General features: G+C 50.4%; 1 protein-coding gene and 2 long non-coding RNA genes across 3 annotated transcripts in view; 2 read left to right on the forward strand and 1 right to left on the reverse strand.

The window, feature by feature from the left end:
* The first annotated feature begins 391 nt into the window (after window positions 1–391).
* On the forward strand, window positions 392–2,136 carry LOC118497637. The gene is made up of 3 exons (XR_004900176.1): window positions 392–457; window positions 1,254–1,278; window positions 2,092–2,136. It is a non-coding gene; the product is annotated as an uncharacterized LOC118497637 (long non-coding RNA).
* Window positions 2,137–4,948: 2,812 nt separating this feature from the next.
* Window positions 4,949–5,258, reverse strand: LOC118497638. The gene is made up of 2 exons (XR_004900177.1): window positions 5,216–5,258; window positions 4,949–5,161 (listed from the first exon to the last, which is right to left on the reverse strand). It is a non-coding gene; the product is annotated as an uncharacterized LOC118497638 (long non-coding RNA).
* A 13,242-nt stretch (window positions 5,259–18,500) lies between these two features.
* Window positions 18,501–26,715, forward strand: part of TUBGCP5 (tubulin gamma complex associated protein 5) — a 47,844-nt gene continuing 39,629 nt past the window's right edge. Inside the window, exons 1-3 of the mRNA XM_028503671.2 lie at window positions 18,501–18,687; window positions 23,044–23,097; window positions 23,190–23,298. Coding sequence (XP_028359472.1) covers window positions 18,542–18,687; window positions 23,044–23,097; window positions 23,190–23,298 — 309 coding nt within the window. The 5' untranslated portion in view covers window positions 18,501–18,541. The remainder of the gene's footprint in view (window positions 18,688–23,043; window positions 23,098–23,189; window positions 23,299–26,715) is intronic.

The following is a 26,715-nucleotide window of genomic DNA, read 5'->3' on the forward strand; positions in this document are numbered from 1 at the left end:
ATCCCATCTCTAGCCGACTGGCGCTGGACAGAGTTCCTCAAGGTACGGTTTGTGATCCCGGGAGCGCCCCAAGCACCTCCTCAGCGGGCAGAGAGCTCCAGGTGCACATCGTCACCCCTTGTCTGCCCACCTGGGTCGCTCCTTGGGCGGGCGGCGGGGCACCCCTTTGGGCTATCCTGGGAGTGTCCAGGGGTCTAGCCACAGGTACCCCCCACCCTAACTGTGCTTCAGGAATGGGGCGCCCTCGGGGCAACTGGGAGGCTTGTGGGCATCACGAAGGAGAGAGGGGGACAGCCAAGGGGAGCACGGGCCCCAAATCCCGACGCGGGCTGTTGGGGTTACCAGAGACCGCCTCCCCGCTCTACGACCAAACCACCCTGAAGGCCCCGATGTCCTCTGATGTCGGAAGCTAAGCAGGGTCGGCCTGGTTAGTACGTGGATGGGAGACCGCCTGGGAGTACCGGGTGCTGTAGGCTTTTCCCGCTTTGGCCTTTCCCCAGGCTCGCCTTTGCCCGAGCAGTGGCGCCCTCTAGTCCCTGTGGTGGCGGAGAGTTGGCTGCCCCCATCTACCTGCGCGGGGGCGATGCCATCAGGTTGTGCGTGTCCCGCCGAATCCCTCCCTCCCACTTGGGCCGGAAGTGGCAGGGTGGGGCGGTAGGAGCACAGGGTAGGGGGCGGTTATGGCACAGATCATGCCCAGAAGGCGGACCCTGTTCCGAGCGATTCCCTGCCACTGGCCTCAGGGACAGAGACCCCGCCTTCACTTAGGGTGGCGGCGCCGATGCCCAGGGAAGGTTCTCGGACTCCCCAGCCCTCCTGTGCACAGCCCACAGGTGCTGGACAGAGTACCCCCAAGGTACGCTTTACACAGCTTACACAGCCCGGGCTGCCCGAAGCTGGCTCAGCACCCAGGGACCCGCAGGTCCCTGGGCGGGCCCCTGGTCCCGCCTCCGGGGTTGCTCCATGGGCCTGCGGCACCACACCCCTTGTGCTAACTGGGGACGGTCCCTGTCCCTCACACCAGGTTGTCTCCTCTCGCCTCTGCGACGATAAGGGGGCACCCACGTGCCACCTTGGAGGCCGGTGGTCAACACGACTCAGAGAGGGGAGCTGTCAAGGGGAGCGAGGGCCCCGGGGCCCCACACGGGCTCTTGCAGCTCCTGGAGCCCGCCTACCGAGCCTAAGGAAAGACCGCCCTGAACCCACCAGGTCTCCTCTCATTTCGGAAGCTAAGCAGGGTCGGGCCTGGTTAGTACGTGCATGGGAGACCGCCTGGGAGTACCGGGTGCTGTAGGCATTTCCCGATTTTGATTTTGTCTTTCCCCAGGCTGTCCTTTGGCCCGCGCTTTGGCCGGGCCTAGGGCTTCTGGGGTCGGAGGGTTGGCTGCCTTTCATCCTCCTGATCTGAGCGTTACAATCACCTTTAGGCTGCCAGGACCATTCCCTCCACCACCCACTTCTGCCAAACCGCAGGGTGGGCCTGGTAGGACAGAGGTTCGGGCGGGTCGGATACGAGGTAGGAGCGGGTTTGGGGGCGGGTCACGCCCAGATTGTGGGCTGGGTTCGGTGCCACTGTTTCCCAATGGCCTCGGGGACAGAGCCAGAACCTGTACTTAGGGTTCCGGGCCGGATGCACAGGGTGGTTCTCCGCCTCCCCAGTCCTCCTGTCCCCAGCCCACAGGCCCTGGACGAAGTTCCCCAAGGTACGCTTTGTGCCGCCAGTACTGCCCCGCAGCCCGGTTCAGCGCGCAGAGAGCTGGGTGTACACAGTCTGGCCCCTGGTCCTGCCTCTGTCGTCTCTCCTTGGGAGCGGGGCACTGCACCCCTTGGGCTACCGGGGCAAATTCTCGGATGGCCACAGGTACCTGCGCCCCACCTGTGCTTTTGGAAGGGGGCGCCCGGAGGGCACCTTGGAGCCTAGTGGACTGCATCACAGAGAGATGGGCGCCGCCAAGGGGGAGCGAGGAGCCCCGGGACCTGGCCTTGGCTCTTGCGCTTCTCGGAGGCCGGCTCCCGGGTCTAAGGTCATTCCATCCTGAACTCTGCGGATTTCGTCTGATCTCGGAAGCTTAGCAGGTCGCATGGGGTTAGTACTTGGATAGGAGACCGCCTGGGAATACCGGGTGCTGTAGGCTTTTCCTGATTTTTTTTGCCCCCACCAGTCTCTGTCCTTTGGACCGCGCCGTGGAGCGGCTTCCGGCCTGTGGGGTCCCAGGGTTGGGTGCCTTCCAACTACCTGCTCTTGGGAGCTGCCTTGACCCCAGGAGTACCGAACCCTCCCCTTGCTGCAGGGGCGGGGTCAGGCCTCAGGCCACGCCCAGAAGGCGGGTCCGGGTCTGGACGAGTCTCTCCCCGTGGCCCCCGGCGCTAGCCCAGGTCTTCACTGGGCTTTCTGTAGTCCGGGCACACACGGACCATGCCCAGGCTCACCTGCCACCAGTTCCCAGCCCCCAGGCGCTGCACAGAGTTCCCCCCGGGTCCGCTTTGTGTCGGGGGTTCCACTCAGAACCCAGGCCTACCAGGCAGGGCACTGAGGGCACAGGGTCGCCCCTCCTCCATCCTCCGGTGTCCCGCCTTGGGCGCGCAGCATCCACACCCCTCTGAACTACGAGGGGAGGGACCCCAGCCCTGGCCACAGGTTTCCCTGCCTAGCCTCTGGGTCGGGCAAGGGGCAACTTCGGGGCATTGGGAAGCTGGTGGGGAGCCTGACAAAAGAGAGGGGAACTGCGAAGTGAACAGAGGGGCCGTGGGCCGGATTCCAGCTCTTGAGGCTCCCAGAGGCCATCTCCATTCTCTTCGGCCACACCACCCTGTTCCCACCAGGTCTCCTCTGATCCTGAAGCTAAGCAGGGTCGGGCCTGGTTAGTAGTAGACTGGGACACCCGACCTCCTGGGAATACCGGGTAATTTTAATTTTTGGCTCCCTGCCTATGTTTATGTGTGTCATCCAAGGTGGAAAAGTTTTCTGCCCTCTTGGGGTTCATGTGAGTTATGCTTATGATTAATTCATGGGTTTTTGCCTCTTACTTGTCCCCACTTGACGACCTGGCCTCCATGTTATGCTTGTGTCCTTCCCGTGGATAGAAGTGGCCGCTGTCTTTTGGGTGGTAGGTGTATCCACTGAACCATACCTGACCCAGAAGTTGATCACTTTTTAAGCTGTTTTTCACAAATGATTGTTTGCATAGAGCACATTTGATTAGCAATTGTGTGAACGTGTGGTCTTAGGTGTGAGGCAGCATTTCTTAAGTGGTCACATGTGACATGTATTCATTACCATATCCCAAACATTGAGGCCACGACCACTGCACCAGAGACCCCAGTGTCTGAGACTTGAGAACAGGTCAGCCGTGTGCAGAAATGTGTGCCACCTAAAGGTGTGGTCACATACAGTGGGTCTGGAGTGTCTAGTTCAGGTTTTAGGTCACTATCACCTCACTCACATCTGCCTCTGTCCGTCAGCCGGCACCTCTCTCCACACAGGCTCTTGTCTCCTCCACTCACTGCCGGGGCTCAACCCAGACCTCCAGGTTTCCCCATGGTCACGCCCATGTCTGGTGTCACCTCAACAGGTGCAGCTGCCCCTCCTTGGAGGCTCATTGTCCTGGCTCCCCAGACACCAGCCTCCCGGGGCTGTTGCCCTCTTCTCTGGGTGCTTGCTTCAGTCCCTGCCAGCCCTTCTGTCCCACCTCACCCTGACTGATGAGGGCTCAAGTGACCGGTTCACAGGCTTCATCTTTGGAACCAAACTTTCCCTTCAACTGAGTCAGCACACTTTCAGAGCACCAAATGTGACCTCCTATAAGGAACCCATCTGCTTGGCCATCGCAAATGTAGCCCAGCCCTCCTGGAAAGCCCTGAGATGTGTGGTGGCATACAGGACACCAAACCCTCAGGTCCATTCTCCCGTGGGCGACCTGGCCTGCATTGTACCTAGGCTGCTTTGAAACTTGCTCTTGCTAAAACTCCCTCACCCTGAGTTGAAGCAGCAAAACTTTAGTGCATATCTTTAAAGTAACTTCCTAAATCTGTGCTAATTCTCCCAACCCCTGAAGTGTAACCATATCAATTACTCTTATTGTTCCCTTGCATTTGCAACATTTTTTCCTTGTTAATCTGTAGGAAGTAATCAATGACATCCTTTCCTTTGCCATCTGTAAAAACTAATTACCTAAAGCAAACCTAGGGGTAATGAATGAGAACCTTCTTTAATGTATGCTACTAGAAAGCCAATAAAAGCCCATCAAGGCAAGGATCGAGGCCCTCTCCCCTTGAGAGAGTGGCCGTGTTGTCCCTTTTTCTCCATAGGACTTCCGGAGTCCGAGTGAATTTGTTTCGTCTCATCCACAGCACCGTGGACACTGTGGGCCGGTGTCCACGTCATCTGGTGCCCAGAACTGGGAGCTAGGCCTATGGGCCATCATTGTGGACAACACACCAACTTGGTTGGAGTGCGAGCATCAGCCCAGGTAAGGGTAGATGACACCGAGTGCTTTTCGGTTAGGTCATAGGGTGTGTTGGATTTCAAAGGAGAAGGGTTTTCTTCCTAGGTCACCCTGTCTTGCGACTGCTTTACAACTGCACCTTCTTTACTAAGCAGGAGCCTTGCTCTCTTTCCCAAGTGTTTGCCACAACCTCGTGGGCACAGGTCGAGCCATTAAGAGCCACAAGGGCGCTCACCACCAGAAGAGTCCCATGAGAGGATTCACTGGAACGTGGACTGGGACAGAACACTAGGTTTCCTACCAGCTGTAAGCAAAAGTCCACACAACGAGAGGCACACTGTAAAATCATTCACAAGCCCATTCCTTGCGGCACAACCCCCAACTAGGTCTAGGCTTTGGAGGAAGAGCAAAGACTTTCCCTTTAATCAGCTTTAAAAACAGCCACTAGTTAGAAGCATCTCAGCACGTTTTTTCTTTTAAGCCACCTCTTGCGTTCGTTTCGATTTTGCCTTTTCCCTCCGTCCGCCTGCATAAGGAAAAGTGGATAGTGAATGAGTGTTTCGGTTTCGACCAGACTCCGAACATCGCTTTCCAGAAGAATTTAATGGTAGTCACAGGTTTTGCATGAGAGCTTTTGGCATTTGCCGAGCTCCGAAGACAAAAGGCACTTCCTCCCCTCAGCCCGAGAAATCGGGTGTTCCCACGTGAGTCGGAACCTTGCGAGGGTGTCTGGGATCAATTCCTGAGACGTGCAGGGGCCTTATAGGGACCTCCGACACCACTTAATCTAACTTCTGGCTCGTCTGGGGAAGTGCGATATAAAGTTTGGTCACATAGTTCTACAAGTCCCCCCTCACAGCCCTAAACACTGGGGGCGGACCCGAAACCCATAAGCAGGGTGACGGTACTCGGAGGGTTCAGTACCCCTCTCCCTGACTGTATTCCACCAACAGCACATTTTGACCCACCACACTACATCCCCCAGTAGCTGACCAGCTAAGGTTCAGCACAGGCGGCAGAGTGTGAAAACACAAGGATTGAAAGGGAAAAGGAGCCTTTCAACAGCAAAAATGGGCTGCCCTTTCTCTAAAGAGCAGGAAGTCTACCTGCATGTATTACAGCAGCTCCTCCGGGGAGCGGGCTGGCAGGTGAAGGAACAGCGTCTCATTCAGCTCTTACAAACTACAAAGGAATATTACCCTGCCTTTCCTGACAAGGGAGCCTTAGATATTGAGATTTGGCAAAAGGCAAGCGACCAAGTAAAATCTTTCCAAGACACTGGTGTGCTTGTCGGAGTTCACAACTTACCAACTGGGGGACTGGTCAGGACTGTTCTCATGCTCATATGGGCTAAGAAGACAGAGCCAGTCACAGAGCAGGATGAGGAGTCTAGTTCAGAGGAGGAGGTCATATATGATGTAACAGGAGAACAGGCCACAGCGGTTCTGCCGTCAACCCCACCGGAGGTCCTGCAGTGTAGATATCGCTCCTTGTCCCAACACTGGGAACCTGCCTCCTTGCAGTGTGTGTCACCACCAGGAAAGCAAGAAACTTCAGACGGATATCCTATCAGGTGTGTGCAGCGGGGCCTTTGGCAGGCAGTGGAGGCTAGGGGTTGGGATGCCCTTTCGGCCTTCTCCATTATACTTAGGGGTCAAAGAAATGGCCATGAGCCCCTTCCCTTTTCTCTTTATAAGGATTTAAAAGACAGCATTAAGGAAAATGGGGTTCAGTGTCGCTATGCTAGTGGGCTATTTCAAGCCATTACTGACAGTTATAAAATGGCCCCTTGTGACTGGATTGCCCTGGCCAGGACTGTTTTAACCCCAGCTCAACTCACTGTCTGGCATTCGGAATATTCCCAACGGGCCAGCATTCAAGCGACTGACAATGCACGAATAAATAATCCCGTCACCCTCCGTCTGCTGCTTGGGTCTGCTGATTTTGCCACTGCTGCAGATCAAACCAGTCTTGATCCAGATGCTTTTAGTCAGAGTGCTCAAATTGCTCTCAGAGCTGTGACAGCCGTGCCCGATTCTCAGGCCAAGGAAACTTCTTCCTTCGTCAATATCTGCCATGGTGCTATGGAGGCATATATTGACTTTGCTGATCACCTCCAAGAAGCTATCGACAGGCAAATAGATAATGACAGAGCAGCCAAAGCTCTTTTGGGGCAGCTAGCTTATGAGAATGCTAACGAGGACAGCAGGGCCATCATAGGACCCCTGCAAACTACCACCAGAGACATCAGTGAGCATATCAAGGCTTGGCAAGTTGTCAGCACAGAACAGCATAAGGCCTCTCTCTTAGCTGCAGCAATTAAGGGAGATCCCAAATGTTACAACTGTAAACAGCCCGGTCACCTGCGCAGGGACTGTTTGTCCACACCGAGATGGGGAATAGGTAATGGCAAGCTTCCCTCCCAGGGTTGTCCACGCCGTGGCACAGACAAACATTGGGCAAGGGAATGCCACTCTACATTGGACAAAAACAGCCAGCCCATTCAGGGAAACTTCCAACTGGTGGGGGGTGTCCGCTCCAGCACCCCGAGCCCCAGTCAGAGCTTTGGGAACAGCAGTCAATATCAGGGAATTCAAGGAAATGCACGGTTTCTGACCTTCGTGTAGCCACCCATGGAAGCGCAGGGCTGGACTTGGTCACCACCAATGTGCTCATCTTAAAGGAACAGGATCAAGTAATTGTAGCTCCCACTGGTGTCCTGGGACCTCTACCCCTAGGAACAGTTGGTTTAATCTTAGGGAGATCCAGTATTACTACCGAAGTCATTTTCGTTCAGCCAGGAGTCATTGACTCAGGCTGTCAAGGGGGGATTAAAATCATGCTTAAAGCTTCTGATTATCATATGATTCCTGCCGAAACACACATTGCCCAGCTGTGCCTACTCCTCTACGTACCCTCAAAGACTCAAAATGCAGTGAGGGGGCAAGGAAGCTTCCGTAGTACAGACAATCAATCAGTTTTTTCGACAGAATTAATTAAGAAAAATAAACCGATCTTACAAATAAAGATAAAGGATAAGACCTTTCATGGCCTCATAGATATGAGAACCAACATCTCTGTTATCTCAAATCAGTTTTGGCCTCTGGAGTGGCCTCTAACAGACAGCGGAATGCCTGTCACAGGCATTGGGGGAGCTTCTCAACCACAAGTCAGTGTGTGGTCCCTTAGGTGTTATGGGCCAGAAGGACAGGTAGGGAGAATTCGATCATATATCCTGCCTATGCTCCTTAATATTTGGGGCCATGATCCCCTCAGTCAGTGGGGGGATGCAAATCTCCCTACTGCCTTTTTCCTAGTGGCCAGTGCTCTTATAATTTCCCTATGGCTTGCCTGGCTCTCCAAGACGCAGATATGGGTTGATCAGTGGCCACTTAAAGGAGAGCAACTTGAACAGACCTGCCTTTTAGTTAAACAACAATTAGAAGCAGGTCATATTGAGCCCTCTAACAGCCCTTGGAATATGCCTATTTTTGTTGTACCAGAGAAATCTGGCAAATGGAGGCTTATTCATGATCTAAGAAAAATCAATGAATCCTTCTGACCTCTGGACCCCCTACAGCTGGGAATCCCCAGTCCAGCTTGCATTCCCAAAGACTGGCCACTTTTCATTTTTAACCTACAGGATTGTTTCTTTACAAACCCTTTACTGTAGAGGGATAGGGTGCCTTTCGCATTTTCCCTCCCAGTCATTGACAATTCTCAGCCTTTGCAGCAGTTTCGCTGGAAAGTTTTACATCAGGGAATGCTTAACAGTCCAACTATCTGCCAGCATTTCGTTCATATAGCCATTCAGGCAGGAAGAGATCAATTCCCTGATTCAATTATCATTATATGGATGACATCCTGATTGCAGCTCCCCCACAAAATATTCTAGCAAAGACTACCTCCTTTCTTAAACACTCTGTGGCCTCTCCTGGGCTAGTAATTGCTCTAGAAAAAAAATCCAGCATTCAGAGCCTTGGAAATATTTAGGCTACATCCTTTTTAATAGGACACTTCGGCCTCGAGTCCTTCAAACTAATCCACAAGAGGATTTCATTCTTGATCCCTCCAACGACTTCTGGGAGTGACCCAGCCTTGGAATACCTACCCAGCAATTAACTCATTTCTTTAGTGCCCTTAAAGGGGACCCGGATCTTAATTCCTCCAGACAGTTATCCCCCGAAGCTCTACAAGAATTAACTATAGTAAATCAACATATTCAAAGGTGGCAACTAAAATTGATCCTCAGTCTTCTGTCCCACTTCTCTGCATCGCAACCATAGGCACGCCTACAGATCTTACCCCAGGACAGCTATCACCCTACTTAGCTGTGATAGAATGGCTTTTTCTGTCTCATCAACCACAATGCACTATTACCATCTACATAACTGTGTCATGCCATCTTATTATAAAAGGATGTGAGTGGACACAGCAGTTATTTGGATGTGACCCTGCCTTTATTCACGTCCCCTTAACTCAAGCCTATTTACAACAATTGGCACCTCAATCTTTAGAATTTCAGTGTGCCATAGCTGATTTTGTAGGAGGACTAGAAATTAATCTACCCTCAGATAGATTGCTTCAAAACATTCCTTTCCTTAAAATAAGCCTAGCAGAAAGGGTCAGCCCAAGCCCAATAACTCGGGCAAAAACTGTGTTTCTTGATGGGTTCAGAAAAACTGGATGGGCTGCTATTTCCTGGAAAGAGGACAAAAACTGGAGAAGTCTTGTGTCCTCAGGACATTCCTCCACTCAAAGGGCCAAGCTTTTCGTTGCAATTATGGCCCTGCGGCAATGGCCCCAGGAACCTCTGCACATAGTCTGTGACTCAGGATATACTGTTTATACTATTCTGCATCTAGATCAAGCATTAATTAAGACTTCTATTGACCCCAATCTACTTAACCTATTTTTGACCCTACAGTCCCTCCTTGACAAGTGTCCATCCCCTCTTCATTCCTCATATTCCATCCCATTGGGGCTTGCCTGGCCCCCTGGTGGATGGTAACAGTAAGGCAGATGCCTTAGTCAGTGTCCTTGCTGCCTTCCAGCAGGCAGCAGCTTCTCATCAGTTTTTTTCATCAAAACAGCCAGGCACTCTGAAAACAACTTAACATTCCTTGCTCCCAAGCTAAGCAAATTATTGGAGAATGTCCTGACTTCCGAGCCCTTACTAAGGCACCTCCATCAACAAGAGTTAATCCTCGAGGACTAAGTTCTCAAATAATTTGCAAACACATGTCACTCATGACGCTCCTTTTGGAAAATTGAAATACATTCCTATTTCTATTGATACTTACTCTGGAGCCCTACATGCATCTGTTTTAACAGGAGAATTTGCTAAAAATATGCAAGCCCATTGGCTTCAAGCCTTTAGTCATTTAGGACCGCCTCAGCAATTTAAAACTGATAATGGCCCTGCATATCTTGCCCATTCTACTCAGGTTTTCCTTCAGCATTGGAATATCCAACATAAAACAGGAATACCTTACAATCCAAGTGCTCAGGCAATTGTAGAATGGGCTCATCATCCTTTTAAAAATCTTTAAAAAAACACAAAAGGGAGTCATGGGTACCCCCCCCCAAATTTGACTATGTTAGCCATGTTTACCTATAATTTTCTAAATTGTGATGAACCACTCTGTACTACAATTGAGAAACATTTTCAGAAGAAAGAGCCAAAGTCATCTTATCCTCAGGTTTTATATAGAGATCTGCTGGGAGATGGCTCCTGGCAGGGCCATCTCCCAGCAGATGGGAGGTCTCTTAACTTGGGGAAGAGGGTATGTGTGTGTTTCCATCCCTACAGGTCCTGTCTGGCTACCAGCCAAAAGGGTAAAACCTTATCATGAGCGGAATGGACACCAAGCTCTGCTACCTGGAGCCGAGAACCAATCGACTGACAGACCAGATGGCCCAGCTGACCCTGAACAACCAGAAGGAAAATGGACACCCACACCATCACTCATGGGCCTGGTCCCCCAACTGAAGTGTAAGGGGCCTGCCCCAATGGCAGGAGCCGAGGCTCAGGCACCTCCGGCAGAGGGCAACAACCTCCCAATGACCCATAATGTTCCCCTTAGGTGAGTCCCCACCACATGGGGGAATATCAAGGATCTTAATGCTCGAGCAAAGGCCTCACCAAACAAAAAGTGTTCCAGAACGTCAATGACAATCTACAATGGCTGAACCCTAAAAACTGGTTCAGTGGACTGAATTTACGAGTTTGGGTCATGGCAGCCCTTGGATGCTTCCTTGTCTTAATCCTTATTTGTGCTTTACGGTGTATATGGAGGCTGTTTGCTCAAGATTGCATTCGGGAACAGCAAATAGTAGGTTTCACAGGATTAACAACTACAATTGTGTTCACAAACAAAAAAGGGGAGATGTTGGGAACCGCCCTGCCTGATTTCAGAAGCTGTCACCCCCTATGGCTAAGGTTGAGTGACAAACCTTGGGACCCTAAGCCACTGAGGAGATAAAGCTTACCTCCCTGGCAGGAGTACCACCTTTGTCCACTTTACTGCACCCTGCCTGGGGCCCAGTGCATGACTGGTTAGCCAAAGACGGGTAAGATTCCTCAAGGGAGGGACAACCTAAGACAGGCACAGTCACGAGGGCTCCTCAGGGAAGGACTTGGAGAGCTATAGAAAAAAGGGGTGATGGACCCTCGCCCCACGGCTTTGACATAGCCGGAATCCTCATTCCCTCTGCAAGAAGTCTTCTAATCTCTTGGCTTCCTTACTTCCCATGCTGGACCTAAGCCTGAAACAATGCCAGAAGTTGGTGTGGCCCTGTGCTGGAAAGGGCAGGTTCCCTGGGGAGATCAAGCCTAAGAAAGAATGCCTAAAATCCTGTGAAACCTGCTTTGCTAATACCCTCAATTTAAATGATAAGGGTCCAAGCCTGAAATGAACTTGTTTCCCCAAAGTTTTAAGGCCCCTTAGCTATCTGACCCTGGCTCTCAATAAGCCCTCATTATTCTTTGAATGTTATCTATTGTTTGATCATTACTCCTTCACAATGATTGATGGTCTTAATCTGAGAATGTGGGTCTTTGGAGCCGCTGGTTGCTTACTGATTATTATAATGCTCTGTGTACTTTGACACATTTCCAAATTACTTTCCCAGGGTTGTGTGACAGACCAGCAAGTAGCAAGCTTTGTGGGATCCATAGTGGTCCTAACTAAACACAAGGGGGAAATATAGGAGACTGTTCTACATGGTGTGGGCCCAGTTCCCAATCGGAAAGGTCAGCGGAAACCCAGGGCCGGTACACAGGACCCACATCCACAGATAGATTCTCCCATGGGGAACCAGGAGTGTATTGTACCTAGGCCACTTTGAGACTTGCTTTTTGCTAAAACTCTCTCACCCTGAATTCAGGCTGCAAACATTTACTGCATATCTTTAAAGTAACTTCCTAAAATTGATGCTAAACTTTCCAAGGATGAGTGTAACCAGTTCAACCACTTTTCCTTTATATTTGCAAATATCCTTCTTTTTTGGTGTAATTAGCCACCTCCTCTCCTTTGTTTTCTGTAAAAGGTAACCACCTGAAGCGAACCTGTGCATACTAAATGAGGGCCATCCTGAATGTAATGTGCCCCAAAATGCAATCAAAGCTTGTCAAGGCAAGGGTTGGGGCTCCCTTCTCTTGAAAGAGTGGCCAAGGCACTCCCAGATGCTCTCCCCTTGAGAGAGTGGCAGCGCCGTCCCTTTTCCTCCACAGGAATTGGTCGTTCGTATGCATTAGTCTTGTCTCATCCACAACACCACAGACACTGCAGGCCAGTGTCTGCATCAGCATACCTGGTGGAATGTTGAGCCTCCCTTTTCCACTAACCATACTCAGTGGACTGGAGGAGTGTGGATGCCCCCAGTGGCCCACTAGAAGGAAACAAGCACTGGATACTGGTGCCGAAAAATACTGTTGATGTCACTGAACATTTACCGGTTTATTTTTCTGTCCTTTGTGCTTTCCTTGAAGGAACAACTTTACAATGCAAACAAAGACCAACACAGTGAATGATTACAATCGGCTTTCCATGGTGGCCACAGTTGACTTCCGCACCCACGAGGGGGATTACCATACTTCCAATCCCCCTCCGGTTCCTCCTTGTACCTCAGACACTAGCCGTAAAGACTCAGTCTTTTCGTCTTTATGCAGAGGACTGAGTGCCACCATCACTTTTCTCCCAAAAAGTCCTTTTCTAATAGAGAATTGGGGGGCTAACTTAAAAATATTAGCGAAGCCTGACACAACGATAGTTCCAGCTCAGCCTCGACACCTATATACTAATATGTGCTGGGAGGGGCCCGGGCCTGGGGCACCTGTTCTCAGAATTGTTCCTCCCAACCACACTAGCCCATGGCATCATAGCTCTTGGAAAATGGGCTTGCCTTTTGTCACTAGGAAGCATCTGTATATAATGTTGGTTGTGACCCTGAAGGTGTTCTGGGATGTTGGTACCAGGTGGATCCTCCAGAACGAGACTGGGTCACAGTTTGTATCTCTCACCTCTGCCTGTTTTTAGCAGCCCCAGGGACAGCCCAGGTCTTTTATAATGAGTCAGCAAAAACTTATTCTCTGCATGTCCCTGCAGGCTCCATGTATGCCAGCTGCCTTACCCAACTCAGTGTCACTCGGCTGAATCTCACTAGAGTTTATATAGGTAGGAAACAGACTCAAGTGTGGGTGCCAGTTGATGTAACCAGAGGATGGGAGGATCCCAATGGCATAATAGCGCTTAACAGTGCACTGAACTCCTTACGAGTCCGCTGGTTTGTTGGCGCCCTAATTGCATTCATTGTCTCTGCTATAATTGTCACAGTGACTGCTGCCACAGCAACCGCTGCCCTCGTTGACTCAGTTCAAACTGCTCATACTATTGATGTTCTCTTAAGCAACACTACCTTAGAAGTGATTCAACAGGCCCAGATTGGTCAAGAGAATCTGACTCACCTTTCTGCAGTCGAATCAGCACTTGACTGGATCATCGAGCGCCAGGACCAGCAGCTGACCTGTGACCCTGGATTCTCCAGGCTGTGGGTCACCTCACTCCGGTGGAACTCCAGCCTGTACTCCTGGAGTAATATTCAACATCACCTAAGAGGGGGTTTCCTACCCACTTAAAGGGACAACTTGATAAATTGCAGCTAGAGCTGCCTCAGCAGTTGCAGGACATTCAATGCTTGACCAAGCAGGAGGTTTTTCAAACCCTCCGTGAAAATCTTGAATGGCTAAACTCAAAAAAGTGGCTAGATGGACTTAACCTGAGAATGTGGGTCTTTGGAGCCACTGGTTGTTTACTGATTCTAATAATGCTTTGTGTACTTCGATGCTTTTGCAAATTATTTTCCCAAACTCGTGTAAAAGATGAGCAAGTAGCAAGCTTTGTGGGATCTATAGCAGTCCTAACTAAAAACAGGGTGGAAATATAGGGATCCGATTTCCTTGGCAATGGCAAATGTAGCCCAGCCCTACTGGAAAGCCCATAGGTGCCTGGTGGCATACAGGACACCAAACCCACAGGTCTGTTCTCCCGTGGGAGACCAGGCCTGCATACACCTAGGCTGCTTTCAGACTGCTCTTGCTACGACTCCCTCACCCTATGTTGAAGCAGGAAAAGCTTACTACTGCATATCTTTACCTTCCTGAAGTCCGGGCTAATTCTCCCAAACCCTGAAGTGTAACCAGATCAATTTCCTTATTCCTCATTCCTTATTTTGCATTTGCAACATTTTTTCCTTGTTAATCTGTAGGAAGTAATCAGTGACATCCTTTCCTTTGCTATCTGTAAAATCTAATTACCTAAAGCAAACTTAAGTGTAATGAATGAGAACCTTCTTTGATATATGCTATTAGAAAACCAATAAAAGCCTATCAAGGCAAGGGATGAAGCCCTCTCCCCTTGAGACAGTGGCCGGGCCATCCCTTTTTCTCCACACGATCTCAGTAGTCCATGTGAATTTGTTCCCTGCAGCCACAACACACGGTCCCTGCGGGCTGGGGTCCTCATCAAGCACATCTTCATTTGATAACGTCCAGATGATTCCTTGGCTTGCTCATGCTTCAGCTTTCTCCCTATAAAAGCTTTGATTACCCCAAAGTTTGGAGAGTATGCTGTTCTATGGCTTCCTACAGACGTTGTTTGACCTTTGAGGCTTACCGTCTCCGATCCGTTCTGCAGTACTTTGGCATGGTTTGAGGAAGGGCTCAAGCACCAACAGAAAGGGACCTGGCTTCCCGTCACCGCCACGGTCGCCACCCACACACCGTGACTAGGTGGCTCCTCCACTACAAGTTCAGCCTTCAGTCCAAAGCACATTCTTCTCCATCACTTGCACTCCCATCCTCTCTCAAGAAGGCACTGCCTCTTGCTAGCCCCAACACACGGGGCCCCAGTGACAGAGAATCAGCACACAGACCACCACGTCCCCCAACACAGTCCAGGTCACTCCCCAAACCAAGAAGCTCTGCCGGGCCTGGTCCACGACTCCAACCTGCAGGGGAGAGGAAGGGGATATCCCCGCCAGTGGGCCCATCCCTGCCTCGTTTCCCTGTGGACAGACACGGCCTCGTGACACAGCCTCAGCCCTCCATGCAGTCGGAGGGCAGGACCCTTTGAACTCAGGACACCCGGCAAGATTGGCTCCATGAATATGCCCCAGTGGGTAGGGTAACTGCAGAAGGAGGAGCACGCTGGGTGGGCAAACCTGAGCCAGGCTCTCTCAGCCCCTTCCTCGCACCCAAGACCTGAAGCCCCAGTCGGGGTTCCTGCTTTCCAGGAACCTGGTCTCTGGAGCAGGGAGGGATTCGCAAGCACGAGGGGCGTCCGCCTGCAGACCGAGCCTACCGTCTGAGCCTCTCCCTACGCCCACAGACAGACGCCAGACAGGGAAAGGAGCGCGCTGTGGGTCCCCGCCTCGGCACCCGCAGTCCATCAGTGCCGACAGGCTGGCGAAAGGAAACATCAGAAAGACCCGGCCCAGGCTTCTGGAGCGCATCCTCGCGCCTATCCAAAGATAGGCTCTCTGGGAAAAGAAAGGGTTCCCTTGCACGGTTGGAAGTCTCTCTCAAAGAAAGTTTATGGAACCGTGTGCTGGCAAGAAACAAAGACGGGGTCGTGGGGTGTCAACTGTAAGTGGCCAGCAAGGGGGGTGGGCAGGAGGGTGGGGGTGGGGGGGCTGCATGTGGGCCTTCCTGGAGTTGAAGGGCTTTTCCTCCCTCTCAAACATGGAATGTGTTGGGGTTACCAAGTTCATGAAATCACATGGGTTTCAGGTGTCCGACTCTGTCCTACATCCCCTGTCTATTGTATTGTGTTTTCACCGCCCGAAAGTCACTTCCCTTCCCATCACCATTTATCCCCCCGCTTTCCCTGCCGGGGCCTCCCTCCACCCCCATTTCCCTCCGCCCTCCGGTAACGACCATGCTGTCGTCTGCCGGTGAAGTCCCGCCCCCCCCAACCCCCCGCCACCCAAATCCCTTCTCATGCTCAACCAGCTCGCCTGCCCCAGCCCCTGTGACAGCCACGCGTCTGCTTCTATTTTGTTGGTGAGTTATTTCGTTCAATAGATTCCACATACGAGGGGGGAGGGCGAATCCCAAACATTCAGAATTATCTTCTGCAGGGCAGGCCCCTTGTCATACAGCTTTGCCCCACCCCACCCCCAGCTGTTTTAAGAATCCATTTGTATCTGCGTACCAACTGGCGCTGTTGGAAGAGGCTGCGTTCGGCTACAGCAAACTATTGGAATGGAGGGTGGGGCATTGTGCTCATACCCGTCTCATGATGGGTGATTTACGAGCGAACTGCCCAGGACACACTGAGGGTTCAGCAGTTTTGGATAGAAAATGGCCTGACCCCTGGGCCCGAGCCTCCTTATCACCGGGTCTCTCCCCGAGTGACGTTGTTGTTGTTGTTGTTGTTCTTGTTGTTGTTTCCCTCGTTGAGAAAAGTCCCCAAAGGGAAATGTTTTCCCAACGTGGAACAGGTGAAAGGAAAAACAGCAGGAGCACTAAATGCCATCAAAGTCAACGAGGTCAAACACTGTTTGGGGCAGGGGAAAGAAGCCTCCGTAAGTGTATCGCATCCAATGGAGAGCGTTTTGAAGGCCACTGAAGTTTAAGCATGGAAGAACACATGCACCGTTTTTTTCTAAATAAACCGTGGGAGTTTGGGGTTCCCCCACTCGTAGAAGTGCCGTCTATTGTGTTTGTCTTGCTCCGACTGGCTTCTTTGACTTCGCGTACTACTGTCCATGTCCATCCATGCTGTCGCCAAAGGGAAGATGTCCTTCTTTTTCACCGCTGAGTAGGGTTCCGTCGTGTGAATGTCCCACCGCTGTTTCATCGCCTTTCCCCCTCACGGCACTTGGGCCGCTGCCCAGATTTTCGCTGATGCCAGTCACGCTGCAAGGAACCTCCGGGTGAATCCATTCTTTCTGATGAGCGTCTCAGGTTCCTTCGGATACACTGCTGTCACGACCAGCGCGGAGTCGGGGTTCCTGAGTGGGGGCGACGGGAGATTAAGAAAGACACAACACAGTGTCAGGCAAAGCAGGGGCCAGGTGGGACCCTGTCCTCTGATGGAATGGAAAGACAAGGAGCCGGGAACATGGTCTCCGCCTTTATTTTCTAGGGGTTGGTTTGACAGAGCTCAAGGATATTTGGTGAACTTAGGCAGACGCTCCAGGCAGCAAATGATCGGCTCACAGGCTAAGTGATACACATGTTTTCTGGAAAAGTTAGAGTGCATTAACTTGCAGCTTGCGACTAGGTGTGGGTGGACCGTGGAGCAGCTGGGTGTCGGGTGGACAGCCAGAGGGACAGCCAGAGGTGGGCGCGTCCGGGGAGGGACGGCAGCTTGGATGCGGTGCTCGGCACCTTGTCGCAGCCTCCCCGGTTTACGGTGAAAAGTTTGAGGTGTTTTTTGAAAAATGTACATCGGCTGCAGATAAGGGGGAGAGGTGACAGAGGGTTCTCTATGCTAGCAAAATATGGAAGAACAAATATTCACTGTTTTTCATGGGTTGCAGACTAGAGTAACTAAGTTCACACACTTTGGTATGCGGTAGCTGATCCAGTGGCACAAGCGGTCTTTTGTCCATGGGCCCACATTTATTATTACCTGGTCAAGTATCCCTATCTCTTCTCTCACTATCCACATGCTGTAATTTCATTTAGAAAATTCCTTAACTACAGGAATGCAATATAATAAACTACAGGAAAACCTACAAGATCCCTGAAAGAAAAACTATAGACATCTATGTAATAGGCTTCCAAATGGTTATGAGCAATACTTAACAGAAACAGGTTAGAGCCTTGCTGGTGTGGCTCAGTGGATTGAGCGCTGGCCTGCAAACCAAAGGGTCCTGGTTTGGATTCCCAGTCAAGGCACATGCATGGTTTGCGGGCCAGGTCCCCAGTAGAGGGTGCGGGAGAGGCAACGACACTTTGAAGTTTCCCTCTCGTTCTCCCTTCCTTCCTCTCTCTCTAAAAATAAATAAAATCTAAAAATTAAAAACCTTGAAAAAAACAGCTTAGAGGTAGAGTTTTATTTCACAAACGACAGCTCTGTCTGCTGGTGTTTATCCAGTGCTCCCGCGTTGCTGACAACCGCTGCAGTGCGGACCAGGCAGCGTGCCCCGTGCAGACAGAGGGGGGAAAACTGAGAGATCTCCTCCGGATCTCTCCGCAGATGGTCTCTCCGCAGATCACCTCCGGAAGGACAAGCAAGGTTGGAGAAGGACGGACAACTGCCATTTTCTGGTACCTGAAAAGGCAGGTGCAAATGGGAACACTGAATGACAACTAACCGGCTGCTCTAAAAACATCAGAAGTTAAAATCATCAAGGTTTTAATCCGACGTACAAAACTTTAGGAGTTAGCAGTCTAACTCCTAAATCTACCAACGGAAGGCTGGAAAACGCACACTGCAGTCACAACTAGGATGACATCCGCGCCTCAGGGTGGCGGGACCGCGAGTTCTCGCGAGAACTACCTCACCTTCTTCCCCGCACAATGCAGAGGGGCCGCGAACTCTCGCGAGAGCGACTCAGGCTGGGCGCCCGGGAGGCGGGGAAAGATGGCGCGGCCGGGCCCGTCCTGGAGTCGGCTGGACAGACAGCAGGAGCGCGATGTGCGCGAGCTCGTGCGCCATGTGGCAGGCCTCCGGGATGAGGCGGACCCCAACTTCCAGCTGTGCCTGAACTTCGCCTGGTCCAACTTCAGGTGCGAGGCGTGATGCTGGGCCGGGCCAGGAAGGGGTCGGGCAGGGTCAGCACTGCCCTGGTGCCCGCAGGGTCCTGTCGCGGGTCGCGCGGGGCCGGAGTCTGCCTGGTAGGCGTCCTCCCCCGCCGCACCGAGCGCCGCACCCAGCGCCGCACCCAACGCAGCACGCTCTTTTGAATGGATGGGCCAGCGAGATTTAGGGCAAAGTAATGGTCGCGCCTACTTCAAACGGCGATCTCTGGGCGTCCTGTGCCTGCTGGGGTCGCTCCAGACCGCTCGCTCCTGGGTCTCCTTTTTCCTTCCGCGGAGGGCTGAGCAGGACGCGAGGGTCACTTGTGTGGGGCTGACTGCCCGCCCCTGCCCCCGCACTCCAGCCCGGAGGTCCGTCCCACCCTGGGGGTCTGTTTGGGTCATTTCTCATCCCAACATCTGGAACAGTTACTGCCTTGTAGTGACGAAGCCGCCCATACACCCTCTAGTACAATCCCGAGATTGACGTAGTTTTTAGATGCTTAGGTGAAGTCAGAGCTCCTATTTTTGTTTATGGACGATGAAAATTAGACAGCACTGTTAAGATAATCTCCTGTAATGGAATTGTACTACTTAAAGTATGTTGGTGGCGTTAATACTCTAACCGTGTAATTTCAGTAGAAATCTTGAGGACTAAATAGTTTTGCAAAATGAGTAATCTGGACTTTCAACCTTAATGATCATATATAAAGTGCCTACTTGGTTTACAAAGACTAACCACTGAGGTAAAAGCCCACCAAGTTTCTGAAATAATAAACTCAGTTTTTAAGTGTAACATAAATATTGCAATGTGTGAATAGGTCAAATAAAACAATGCTTTTCCTAGAGGTTGAATGAGTTATTTTTCCTTTTTAAGGTTTTCTCTTTTTTAAGATTTTATTTGTTTATTTTTATACAGGGGAAGGGACTGAGAAAGAGGGAGAGAGACATCCCTGTGTGGTTACCTCTCGGGTGCCCCCTACTGGGAACCTGTCCCACAACCCAGGCCTCTGCCCTAACAGGAAATTGAACCAATGACCCTTTGGTTTGCAGGCCACCACTCAATCCACTGAGCTATCCCAGCCATGGCTTCCTTTTTAAGATTTTCTTTTTCTTTTTTTAATCGACTTCATTGGGCTCACCATGGTTAATAAAATTATATAGGTTTCAGCTGTACAATTCTACAATCCATTATCTGTGTATCGTATTACGTGTTCACCACCCCAAGTCAAGTCTTCTGTGTCCACTTGTCCCCCTGTTCCCTCTTCTACCTCCACCCTTATTTTTTTTCTGTTACAGTTGACATTCAGTATTATTTTGTATTACTTTCAACTGTACAGCATAGTGCAGGGGTGTCAAAGTCATTTTCACCGGGGGCCACATCAACCTTGTGGTTGCCTTCAAAGGGCCGAAATGATTTTAGGACTGTATAAATGTAACTACTCCTTAACTCTTAACTCCTTGTTAAGGAGTTGAAATTACATTCAGCCCTTTGAAGACAACCCCAAGGCTGCTGTGCCCCCCACCCCGTGAAAATGAGTTTGACCTCCCTGGCATAGTGGTGAGATATTTATATAATTTAAGAAGTGACCTTCCTATAAGTTTAGCACCCACCCGGCACCATGTACAGTTATTACAATATTGTTGACTATATTTCCTATGCTGTACTTTGCATCCCTGTGACTATTTTGTAACTGTCAATTTTGCTGCTTAATCTCTCACCTTTGTCACCCAGTCTCCCAACGCCCCTCCCCTCTGGCAAACATCAGCTTTTTCTGTGTTTATGAGTTTCTGTTTTGCGTGTTTGTTTCTTTTGCTCTTTAGATTCCACATATAAGTGAAGTCATATGGTATTTGAGTTTCTCTGACTGACTTTTTCATTTTGCATGATACCTTCTAGGTCCATCCCTGTTGTCACAAGTGGTAAGATTTCATTTTTGAAAAAATTTTATCTTATTGATATTTTAGAGAGAGGAAAGGGAAGAGAGAGAAACATCCATTTAGTGTTGCAGTTATTGATGTAGTCATTGCTTGCTTCTTGTATATGCACCAACCAGGGATCGTACCTAGAACCTAGGCATTACCAGGAAGATGCTCTAACAAAGTGAGCTACGCGGCCAGGGTAAGATTTCATTCTCTTTTATAGCTAAGTCATAGTCCACTGTGCGTATGTACCACATCGTTTCTCTTCAGTCATCTATTCATGGGCATTTGGGTTGTTTCCATAGTTTGGCTATTGTAAAGAACGCTACAAACACAAATTTAAATGCTGTAGCCCAAATAATTTCTGTATTGACCTTTCTAAATGGCAGTAAGTGGACGGGCATCATTTGAGGGTTGGAAAGACTAAAAGTTACCATCTCCTTCTACACATTGAGAAACTAAATGCATTATAATAGGTGAAGTACCGTTCCACTTGGCCATTTGGAGGATAGAATTAATGTTACCTGGTAATGTCATTTACTTCGTTTAAATACCAATTGTTGGCTCTGATACTGAAAAGTGGAAAACAAGAGTCATTGTGCTATACTGTGGTTTCATGAACTCTTAATCCATCAGAAACATGAACAATTTTTTTTGGCTTTTAAAAATTGCAGCCATGTTGTAAGCCCTAGAAATTCAGAGATAGGTGAGATACATTTTGTCCTTAAGGGAGAGAGAAATTGAAGTTAATCACATATCATCACATATCATGTAGGATAGGCCTTTATTATGTTTACTTTTAAGGATTTTATTTATTTTTAGAGAAGGGAAGGGAAGGAAACATCAATGTGTGGTTATGTCTCACGCCCCCTACTGGGGACTTGGCTGGCAAGTTAGGCATGTACCGTGACTGGGAATTGAACTGGTGACCCTTTGGTTTGCAGGCTAGTGCTCAATCTACTGAACCACACCAGTCAGGGCCAGAATAGGCCTTCTTAACACGAGGGCCTGAAGATAGAATTCAGGTGTTATGAATGTAGACGAGAAAAAATGTCCACCAACCTCTAACTAAAGAGTAACATTTCTTTCAATTATGAATGAAAGCAACAAGCAATATTAGCTTACCTGTGAGTGTATCAGCAGTAAAAATCACATGTTTTAGGTCATATTTTAGTTGTCGATATATCTACATATTGTTTATGTCACTTTAATTATAGCTATGGACCCACTGCTAGAACTTGTTACTTAATGCTTTTACAAAGAAATGCCTTGCCTTGGCCAGTGTGGCTCATTTGGTTGGAGTATCGTCTGGTATACCAGAAGGTTGGTAGGTTCCATCCCCCGTTAGGTTGTGGGTTCAATCCCTGGTTGGGACGCATGCCAGAGGCAGCCAATAGGTGTGTGTAGTGTCTATCTGTCTGTCTGTGTGTATCTCTCTCTCTCTCTCTCTCCCTCTCCCCCTCTCCCCCTCTCTCCCTTCCTTCCTGAAAGCGATGAAAAAATGCCCTCAGGTGGGTATTAAAGAAAAAAAAAGGGAATGTCTCATTATGTGCCACACTTTTAGGAACACTTCACAACTGTATTTCACTATTTTCAGTTACCGTTGTATATTTCATTTTGCGATTTAAAAGACGTTCTGCCCTGACCTGGGTGGCATAGCTCAGTGGATTGAGCGCGGGCTGCAAACCAAAGCACTGCAGGTTTGATTCCCAGTCAGAGCACATTCCTGGGTTGCAGGCCATGGCCCCCAGCGACCGCACATTGATGTTTCTCTCTCTCTTTCTCCCTCCCTTCCCTCTCTAAAAATAAATAAATAAAATCTTTTTAAAAATAAATAAATAAAAGACGTTCTGCCCTGGCTGGTGTGACTCAGTGGAGTGAGCGCCAGCCTGTGAACAGAAGGGTCACCAGCATGATTCCCAGTCAGGGCACAAGCCTGGGTTGTGGACAGTCCCCCCGGTTGGGGATGTGCAAGAGGCAACCAACTGATGTTTCTCTTGCACATTGATGTTTCTCTCCCTCTCTTTCTCTCTCCCCTACCCTTTCTCTGAAAATATATAAATAAAATCTTTAAAAAAATATTCTGAGAGAGGGTCTTACCTTCACTGGGCTCCCTATAGCATAAAAAGGTTAGGCACTCTGATACAGGATGTGCTGTGCTGGGCTCAGACACAGGGCATTTTGGGAAGATGGAGGAGCCAGAGGACAGGGTGGGGCGGCTCAGGAGGACCTGTGTCCCACTGGAAGGAGCCTGAGCCCTCTCAGATGCCGAGGTCGTTCCCTGGATGGCGAGGGGATACAGCAACAGAGGAGCGCTCCTGCATGTCACTGAGTGTAGGGTGTGTCCGGGACATGGGAGGCAGTGATGCTAGTCTGCTTATCGAGGTGACGGGGTTGATATAAGAATTGCATTTGATCTTCTAGATTCCATCGTTTCTTGGATGTGAACAGTCACAAAGTAGAAAAGACCATAGAAGGGTAAGTTGATTTCATATATATGTCTATCCATGTAGATCTTTTCATTCATAGAGCTTTATGACCTTCCATTGACTTTCAAAACTATGTTTTAGAATTTATGAAAAATTCATCATTCATTCCGATCTCGGTAAAGCTGCTAGTTGGAAGAGATTAACTGAGGAATTTCTCAATGCATCACTTCCGAGCACAAAGGAGACAAAGGTAGGCATTAGAATACCGTGAGGTTTCTTGTGAATTTTACCATTTCCAGTCTGATTGTTGGCAGCTCGTTTCTGCCAGTTAAACATTCATTCTCTTAGTATCGTTCACTGGCTAGAGCAGAATACCCTGGAAACTGACCCAAATGTTGCCTGGAACCCGGTGTGACTCAGGCTTGAGGAGAATGAACAAGCTCTTGGGTATTTATTTCAGTCCTAGCCTCCTAGGAAAATTGAGATCAGAGATTGGCAATCATAATAGCACTAGCTGGCTATCTTAAGTGTTTTTGTTTCTTAATTTTTATTTTTTTAAAGATTTTATTTATTCATTTTTAGAGAGAGGGGAAGGGAGGGAGACAGAGAGGGAAAGAAACATCAATGTGTGGTTGTCTTTCGCACGCTCCCTACTGGGGACCTGGCCCACAACCCAGGCATGAGCCCTGACTGGGAATTGAACCTGAGACCCCTTGATTCACAGCCGGTGCTTGATCCACTGAGCTACGCCAGCCAGGGCTATTTTATTTTAGTTTTAGAGAGAGGAAGGGAGGGAGAAAGAGAGAAACGTCGACTTGTAATCGAACCAGTGACCTTTAGGTTTGCGGGAGAACACCCAACCAACCAAGCCACACTGGCTGCGGCTAGCTTAAGTGTTTTCAATCAGCGGTCCCCAACCTTTTTGGCACCAGGGACAGGTTTTGTGGAAGACAGTTTTTCCACAGACCAGGGTGGGGGGATGGTTTCCGGGAAGATTCAAGTGCATTACAGTCAAGCTCCCCTCCTACTGGGCGGCCTGGTTCCTAACCGGTACCGGTCGGTGGCCTGAAGGTGGGCCTCCGTTTTACCTGGCTTCTCAGCCCTTGGTAATAAGAACAACCTATGAAATGGTGCCGTAAGCACTTTCAGATTCCATCATAGGTCCCCAAGCTCACCCTGAGGCTTGAGCACTCTCTACTAGAGGGGTTTATAAAACTTTACAAAAGCTGCCCCCTTCCTGGTACGGTTGATTACACTGGAATGATACAGATTAAAAGGAGCAAAGGAAAACGATTCCCGGGGTTGGCAGCTGGGAGAAACCAGGCACCAGCTCTCCAGGGTTCCTTCCCAGTGGAGTCACGAGGGATGGAGCGCCCTTGGTTCGTGCAGTGACAGTGTGTGACTGCACACACACAGTGCCTCGTGAGAACCAGGGAAGCTCCCCGGTGCCCTGGTGCCCAGGGCCTTTGTTCGGGGTCTGTCACATGGACACACAGTGCCCACGTGGCTGACCCTGCCACTCGGTCTGCAGCCCCACAGAGGTCCATCCGATGACCGCAAGCGGACGAAAACAGGCATTCACTGTAAGGCACATTGGTGCTGTCAGAAGTCTGGTGTGTGACCTGAAGCCTCTAGCTCAGGGGTGTCAAACTCATTGTCACCAGGGGCCACATGAGCCTCACGGTTGCCTTCAAGGGGTCGAGTGTAATTTTAGTACTATATGCATGTAACTACTCCTTAACAGTTAAACGAGAGAGCTCAGTGCTGTAACTGGGTAGAAACAAGGTGCCCGGCCGGATAAAACAAGGTGTTGACCCACGGACCACTCATTTGCCACCTGTGCTCTAGCATACACAAACCCGTCTCCACAGGGTACCCTCAGGGCTCGGGTTCTGTGTCGGAAGCCAGTGGAGCACCAGTCCTAAAGACCTTTCTGGGGTTCCCAGCTGGGTCAGCTAGGCGTCTGAGCTAACTGGCTTGACCTTCCCAGGGACCTCTGTTGCGCGAGGCTGTCTCTTTGTTCAGCAGGGTGTCTGGCCCGCGGTCACTGGCCACATGCGGCCCAGGATAGCTGTGAATGTGGCCCAACACCAAATTGTAAATGTCCTTAAATGTTTTTTTTTTGGCTCATCTGTTTTCGTTACTGTTTGTGTATTAAACGCATAGCCCAAAACAACTCTTCTTCCAGTGTGACTCAGAGACACCAAAAGGTTGGATGCCCCTGGGCCACTGTGCGCTGTGAAAGTTGGTGTCCCACGGAAGAGAGCCTCAGACACCTTCAGGGAGGGCTCTGAAGGTATTTCTGGAGAAGAGAGAGCCACAATCTCTCTGAGTGTGTGCCGTCGGGGGAGATTGCTCCCCGAGACCTTGCCTGCAGCTTTCTGGGGAGCCCGTGGAATTGAATGAAGACATTCAATCCTACGATACCATAGTGTTAATAGTAAAAAGAGTGGCGTGTGTGTTTAGAGCCCTCAGTACATACCAGGCCCCATGGGTCCCAGCAGCATCAGCAGATACCGGTGCCCCTCCCCAACCCATGTCATGCAGAATAACACAGTGAAACAGTGAGCATCACCTCCAACTTGACTTTGAGCTTTTGATTTCCATCTTGAGCTGTTTTTGTGTGCACCTGCGGCTATACGCCCCCAACCAGATAGCTGGCCTGCAACCCAGGCATGTGCCCTGAATGGGAATTGAACCGGTGATTCTTTGCTTTACAGGCCAGTACTCAATCCACTGAGCCACATGAGCCAGGGTACTTCAGGCCATTTTGGAGCCTGCCTTGGCTCACACTGTGTTGGCCCTCATCCTTTCTGTGCGTGGACTCCGACTCCTGTGGTCTAGCGTGTGTTGGGGGGTGGATCCACACCAGTCTCTTCTGTGCATGTGTCACAGCCTCCAGTCACCCTGAGATGTGTGGCGAGCTCAGCAACCCCCTTGGCCTGTCTGGCAGCCAGGAGCTGCCTGGGAAGCCCTCAGCTGGTCCCCTGGCCCAGAGCGTGCCGCACAGAGGCCCCATCACTGGCTGCCCTGCTCACCTGCCATTGCAGTCGCCGCTTTAACTGACAGCTCTGGGGTCCAGGTGACTCACCCCTGACAACGGCCATGAGGCTGCTGTTGTCACTTCCTGTCTGGCCCTGGTTGAACACCACTCTGATAGGGCGGGAGGGAGGAGGGGACGTGGCCCCAGGCCATTGGGCCATAAACACACCTTTCTTACCTGAGGTGGCTGGTCTGCCTGCGCGCTTCACAGCCCAATCAGACGCAGTCAGGAGTTTGCAGCCAAGAAAGGAAGGGTGTCCTATGGAGGAAATGGTGCAGAGTCCCAGTCACAGGTGAGCTAGTGCTCATGGCCTGGCTCCCTGGTGGCTTCCAGGCGGTGGTTGTATAGAGAAAAAATGTTAATCAGGGCAGCTAAAGGCTTCAGTTCCTAGGCTCTGCTGGTGGGCCGGGGCCGGGGAAGGGAGTAGTTGGTTGTTGTATTAGGTCCTGATGTCAGCCACGCTGTTGCTCTGTCTCGTTCCCTCAGGGTGTGGTTCCTGGGATTATTTGGGGTTGTGTGGGCCTGGGCCTGAAATGCAGCTGAAGCCAAGGTGTTATCTGTAGCTCGACTGAAACTCTATTTCTGTGGTCAGCGGACCTGAGGCTTTCCCTATTCGTTCCCCTT

This window comes from Phyllostomus discolor, chromosome 12, assembly GCF_004126475.2.
Source record: "Phyllostomus discolor isolate MPI-MPIP mPhyDis1 chromosome 12, mPhyDis1.pri.v3, whole genome shotgun sequence".
Lineage (NCBI taxonomy): Eukaryota > Metazoa > Chordata > Mammalia > Chiroptera > Phyllostomidae > Phyllostomus > Phyllostomus discolor.